Here is a 7,179-nt window from a genome sequence, read left to right as displayed (position 1 = left end):
ATATTAAATTCTAGGATGCGTGACCATTTTCTTATTATAATAATGCCAAAACGCACGTATCACCGCAACCATATTTGCTACTGAGTGGCTTCCGTACCTTTTACACCTGCGCGCACTCAACCCTTGCACAGATAAATACAACTACTACTCAGGGCTTCCATAGATAAACTACGCGAGCAAAATCACGTTACTAAGTGAAATATACGCTTAAAGGCAACTAACTTACTTGTACATATCAACACATTACTTTACTATAATACCACATAAATCCTATTTACCTAATACTGTTAATTATGACATTTAAAATCAACACACCTGTATACTAAGCAAATAGTTAGCCAACTAAAACAACACACGCACACGTGACCAATTCACTCACCATTCACAATAACAAAAAGATGCACCTGCGTTCGTGACAAATGCTATTAGCCAAAAATTGAGCCCAATATATTTTCTTTCATTGAAAAAATGTTCTATCTAATTTATTCATGAAAATAAATTACTATGAAAGGAGAGACCGTTTCGAATACGTATTTTTTATGTCTGCATGGCTTCAAGACAATTTTGAGAGATTTATCTTTCACATAAACATGACATGCCTGTTTTCACTGTCTGTCTTCAAAGCATTACTTTGTTATTTAAATTATTTTTCTGAACATGATTTTTGACTGTATGGCTTCAAAAACATTTTTGGATATAAGATTTACTCGAACATTAGCTATCATCATTAATATGAATATTTCATTGTCCATAAATCATGCTGATTTTTTTTACATCGAAATCACATCGAGAAGACATGTTTGATTAGGACAACTGATTAGGACAGGTAATATACCTGCAGTAATCAATTCAATATACTTCTTACAGGAGGAACCGACTGAAGTCAAGTTCAGGAAAAAGACGGATAGTCATCAGGTAGTTGTTTATATTAGGTTCTAAATAAGTCTATTTGTCTGTTTAAATCAATCGGTTTTCATTTACAAAGATACCAATGTCGTATTCCCAATTTCGTGACATCATCACTCGGGTCCATCCATTTAATACTAGTCCTACTCCTCAGCGAACGTCAATCCTTGCGTTCACCTATCAGTCACTACCCAGTCACCATCACTCCGGTAGTGTCACTACCAAGTCACCATCACTCTGGTACTGTCACTACATAGTCATCATCACTCCGTCACTACCCAGTCACCATCACTCCCGTAGTGTCACTTCCCAGTCACCATCAATCCGGTAGTGTCACTACTCAGTCACCATCACTCCGGTAGTGTCACTACTCAGTCACCATCACTCCGGTAGTGTCACTACCCAGTCACCATCACTCCGGTATTATCCAGTCACTTTTACTCCAGAAGTCCCACTTTCTAGTCAACAAACTTTTCGTAGTCCTACAACTCAGTCGCAACCAACATTTGTAGACTTTATCTCCAGCTTTGTATACCATCTCGGTAGCCCCGCTTCCCTGTCGCGATCACAATTGTAATCGCCTCATCATATCTACTATGTATTTTCTACAGTTTTAGGTTTGTTTGTTTAATAACCCTTTTTTTTTTTATCTCTTTCCGCAGAAATCTTCCAAAAGAGACAGCTATTTAAGAAGAATCTCAAAATCGCCGGAGTTAGATGTTCCCCCTCCAAAAATACCTCCAAGAAAGTCCATCCCACCGCCACTTCCAGAAAGAAAATATTCCTTCACTTAAAGCAAGTCAGCTGTTGAGTATGTACTGTATAGACGAGTCTGTGTTTCATTAAGGCTGGATAAACATCTCTGGCTGACGGTAGTACCATTTCTAGTTTCATTCCTGGTTTTATTTGCTATTTAAATGTTGTTTCGTGGTTTGTGTTTTTGTTTAATATTGATGACGAATAACGATGGCAGTTTTGTACCAAAGACTACTTGTCCTGAAATACACCATTTTTGATACCAATCTTATAATAAAAAAAACTTGCTTTTAATAACAAAATGACATTTGATCTCAAAACAAGATTGAAAGCTTTTTTTAAATACCGATATTATTTGTTAACAAACAAAACTGTTGAGTATTTGTTATAGACATGCTTTTGCTATTCAATACTAAATCACATGTTGTGCATTATCAAATTAAGCTGTTATTTATTGGAAAAAAAACCTCCGTGTTTACCGTCAAACCCTCCAGGTAAGATAAGGAAAGCACTATTAAATGGCTTAACACACAAATGTATACATGTTGATAACAATCAAGACGAAAGTTTATTTATTGTGTTATATATTCTGTAATTATTTTATAATGTTGTGGTCGAGTGGTTAAGATGTCTGACCGACATACTTTGTGAGGAACCTCAAAAGCCGGCACCCCCGGGGCCCTCTGATTGGAACGCTTGATTGTTTTCGAAAAAAAGAGATGATTTCTGACCGTCTTTTCAGTAGCCCTCCAATGCTATGTCATAGGTATGAGGCCTGCATAAACCAGTTGCCAGGTACTGGCCGGAAGTCGGTGGGCTTTTCCCCCCGGTACACCGGCAGCCTGGTGCGTCCTTAAATTGCCCGGGCTGTTAACAGGACGTGAAACACCGACAACAAAAATAGATAAGACCACAAGGAGAAAGTACAGATTTAGTTCAAAGCTGATTTATTATCTAATGAAAACCGTTGCGTCTCCATCTGTTGTGTAATTAATGACCAAAAACAACGATATTTCGGTTTCACAGCGGGCGCTTGAAAGTATTGTGTCTGTAGATATTTACGAAAGCCTCCATCGCAGTGAAAAATGATCTCTGTCCCATAACATAGTTATAACGTGTTATCATAGTATACTAATGAATAACACCAATGTACAACATATTATCTACAAAATTGTTGTTTTAATCAAATATAAATATAAATAAATATAAATATTTGTCATGAGCTCTCTGAAGAGATTTTAAAGGGGAAAAAATTGATGCCAAAAATATGTATTTACGTAATGCAAAATCAGACATTTTCGTGGGCGTCAACTGTCGTAGTTTTTTTGTTTTGTTTTTTTATTATTTTTTTTTTTTTTTTTGACGTTTGATCTCGCTGATAACATAACTGTATATATCTGCTTACATCACTTTTAACACTTCGTGGACATATGAATTTGTTTATTAAGAATACCCACGAAATGAATGAAAATGAAACCTCCACGAAAATTCACGATTTCACAGACTGATATAAATTCTGTATCAAATCCTATGTCTTCTTAAGCCATTGTTTTGTGTTATATTCAGCATACAACCAAATATAATATCTTACGCAGCTTTTTAAGTCAACAGCCGAAACGTGTAGTTTGTCATTACCAATTTTCTGCTCAGGTCATGTTCAGCGCAGATTTAAAATATCTTAAATCTATTCAGGTCCATAAAGCTTTGAATTCCTAACAGCCATTGTCGCTTTTAAGACATTTTATAGAAGAAAAACAATGAGTGACATCAAACCTTGTATGACTGTGCGAAATAGTGTATGAAAGTTGCTTGTGAGCTCATAGACAATATTTCCGCAAGATGTGGAATAAAGTTTGTCAAACTAAACATATTTGATTTTTTGTGTCATTATTATTTTAAGTTCAGCTGGTAAAAAGTACTTGTATATTGACAACAGGTTGTTGTCGGTTTAATTTCTTTGGGTTTTATGTCATCAGTTGACCTTTTTTTTTGTGCCCATCAATGTCGGAGCTGGTAAACAATGCTGACTTTTAAGTCCAGGAGATTAAGTGGCAAGGTCGAGAATATACCAAAACACTTGACGTTATCCTGGAAACATCAGTTATAGAAAATATGATAAATATGGCACTACAAGGCTACTGTATCTCCTCTTAAGACTTTTCTTTCGTTTTAATTTATTCAAATATTGGCACGGTTTAGAATATGCACATGTACTTGACGTTTTTCTAAAATTATCAGAGAATTATGGGGCCATAACACCTCCCCATCGAGATTTTGATATTTTTTTTTTTCGATCACTTCGGATTGTCAGTCATTTGTCCCATAGACTAGGAAATTGAGACCCTCAGCAACACTGACGAGTCCTGGAAGGACGGAATAGTTGTATGATGTAGTTTGAAAAAATAATATTGTAAATGTGTGATATCACCAGAAGTTTCTCTATAGATGTAATCAGAGCACAAAGTGTGTGCCGTCACATGTCAAGGCGTTGAATCGCGATGAAATTGCTCCGTGAAAATCCATGCATATTTAATCATAGGTACACAGCCTGCTGTCAACCATTGCCAACCAGTGATCAATCTTTTATATCGCTACTTACATAAGTTTGAATAAGTGATGCATAATAGATCTATTCTTCACACAGTCTCTCTCAGAATGCATTGCGATACTCCAACAACACCTCTGTAAACAGCTCACGCCAATTTAAGTTCTTGAAAAACGTTTATGTGTAAAATGATAAAGCATCTAATTATTTTTCTGTTTTCCTTTTTCGTATTAATATTTTGAAAATAAATGTTTGTTGATCTGGAAAATGAACGTTATGGATAATTTCGCGGAAGATTAACTTTGAGTTAACAGTCACCAACCGTCGTGTTTATATTTCATACTTCCACTATTCAACTTGCGACCTGTTCTTGAGACACATGTAGATATACTGTGGTGTCAGTGATAACTGATAATAATTTGTCTGCAATGTTAGCACATGACCTCTCAAAAAGCGCAAATAATGTTTTTATGTTGATCGAAGGCATACAAAACAGTCTACCGGGATGCCGCCATAGTTTTGCACGACGTCAAACTCTGACTCTGACCGCGTGAACGACGTCAAACTTTGACCCTGACCGCGTGAACGACGTCAAACTTTGACCCTGACCGCGAGGTCAACTATCGTTAGCCTGTGAGACGTTTACAGAAGTGCATTGTGACTGTTAACGAACGGCAACTCAGGTAGATATTTTTCTTGACATTATGGAATGTCACAACGTCTATCGTCCATCCGTCCGTTCGTCGGACAGTTTGCTATTTTAAACGTAATTTTTCGAACGCACAGAACACTTGTCCATTACCCTGCTACCTGAGGCAGGGTTCTATAGAACTCAGTCAGATAACCATATCCTACTACCAATATCACAGGGGACACATACTGCAAACAACTGCAACAGTTTTATTAAGGAAGATTTCTGACACAGAATCTGTAAAAAAATTGTTAATTACAAAAAATGACAAATTTCAGAGATTCTTAAGTCATAATTTGCAGGCTCTATATTAAGAACAAGAACATGTCGACGCAAAAAAAAAATATCTTAAACTCGATTAAAAACGAGTAAGACATACACGTATACCCGTGATAAACAAGCGTATGTCTACCATGTACCTGCCATACAATAAATTTGACATTGGAGGTTAAGTAGGACAGAATTAAGAGTCCTTTCAACAATATATGGTTTCTATTTTCGTTAATTGCCTGACAACATAGACATCTATATCGGTGGACCTAAATAAGTTATATGAAACCAATAAGGTACAAATTAATTTGTTTAATGGTATGTCTCAGCCCTTGTTAATCACTGTCGTGATAATGTGCAAACAGCACACTACGCCATCAATAAAAAATGATAATGTGCAAACAGCACACTACGCCATCAATAACGGTCATTTTCCCCCCAGAAGTCCTTGTAAATCTATCACAAAATTGGCGAAACCGTTCATTTCGACAGGGAAGCGACACACGCAGTTAAGAATCTTGTCTTGTCCCAATATATCGTAATATATTGGAGATTTTCTCAACTGGCATAAGCATCTAGTGGGAATAGTTTATAACCAGCCCGTTATATATGACTAAAATCTCGTGCAATTCAAGAAAGGTGAATATAACCATTTTGTTTATGTCCAGGAGTGGTCCCCGGCAAATTTAAAGCAATGAAATTGAAGAGAAAATTTCCATAGTGTTCTATTCATAGGTAGCTGAGGAAAATGTGTTAATACATGTTTGTTTAAAAATAGACTTATGAAACTGATCTACGGTTTTGCCAGAGAACATTCTTTTGGATGTTTGCCAGTTTTTTGTGAACTGCACTCTACGTCACTGGAAATTTTCAGACCTGTTCATACGATGTAGGTGTAAATGAAGGTCAGTTGAACTACAAACTATTTCAAATATCAAGAAAAACAAAGAATTCAGTTCGTAACCAAATATATTTATTTTTTTATGTTGAAAGTATCATCAATAAAGATTCATCTTGTTATTTCAATTCTTTCAAAAGACAAAATATATCTCGATATTTTTGGCATTTACAACAACCACATTTACACACTTAACACGTGTCAGGAACGACGTCATATACATTGTGGATGTATACATGTAAAAAGTTGAACTATAAACAATTCATTGAGACTGAAGTGTTTACCACAGATCAATCAATGAGAAAACTTCAGTATCTCGAACACTTTAAATATTACAGATCACGATGGAAAAATAATTCATTGAATTAACCACATAAAACGATTTTTTCCCTCGAACTCACATCTAGGAAACACAGCATTCCATGTTCATGAGCGAAACGGAGTTTGAGTTGAACAGGAAATCTTGTAGACGACCGATAAAAGTATGTTAGTCAATCACTATAAAGTCGTCATTTTTCGCGGGGATTTAGTTTCGCGGAAACACTTAATTGAAGAATCCGTATGTCCATGAACTGTTAAAGATGGTATATTAGACTGACTGAGATATTTTTATCTTTAAAAATTGATTAAACCACATTGATGTTCTACAGGGGATTAATATATCCTTCAAACGTAGAAACGGGAGTTTGTTTAGTCCGGCGTCATTGATTATTACCAGTAAGGTCGAATGTTATTTGAGAAGTTTGTTTTTAATTTTCTGTCGTGTTTGTTTGTGTGTGTTTTCTGACAAAGTCAGATGAGGAAAGGAACTTCATAAATATTTATGAAATTTAAAAAGTAGTGTTCAAGAAAGCAAACAAAATTATTTCGTTATGTAATTACTGAAAGGTCAGCCGTCCTCACTCTTTAAATATCCGCCACATTTTCAAAGATAAAAAAAATTAAAAAAAACCTATAAGCAAAGTATTGAACAATACACAACCAGGAAGTGTTTGGGCTGCACTGTATAGGAGTTGCTATGCCTTTGTGCATTTTATATCCACATCAGTGCCCGTGCACTCAGTAAGATTTGACGAATCAACAAAGACTCTGTAATAAACTAGGAAGTTGTCA

The 7,179-nt window shown here is 35.7% G+C and overlaps 1 protein-coding gene across 1 annotated transcript in view; it reads left to right on the top strand.

The window, feature by feature from the left end:
* The window catches only part of LOC132547153 (phosphoinositide 3-kinase adapter protein 1-like), a 19,790-nt gene extending 17,689 nt beyond the window's left edge, over positions 1–2,101 (top strand). Inside the window, exons 12-13 of the mRNA XM_060210908.1 lie at positions 868–915; positions 1,569–2,101. Coding sequence (XP_060066891.1) covers positions 868–915; positions 1,569–1,700 — 180 coding nt within the window. The 3' untranslated portion in view covers positions 1,701–2,101. The remainder of the gene's footprint in view (positions 1–867; positions 916–1,568) is intronic.
* The last annotated feature ends 5,078 nt before the right edge of the window (positions 2,102–7,179 follow it).

Source organism: Ylistrum balloti, unplaced genomic scaffold, assembly GCF_031769215.1.
Source record: "Ylistrum balloti isolate Yb309-2 unplaced genomic scaffold, AGI_CSIRO_Ybal_v1 Utg369936, whole genome shotgun sequence".
Classification (NCBI taxonomy): domain Eukaryota; kingdom Metazoa; phylum Mollusca; class Bivalvia; order Pectinida; family Pectinidae; genus Ylistrum; species Ylistrum balloti.
The sequence above is the reverse complement of the archived record's forward strand: the minus strand, read 5'-3'. Positions and strand labels throughout refer to the sequence as shown.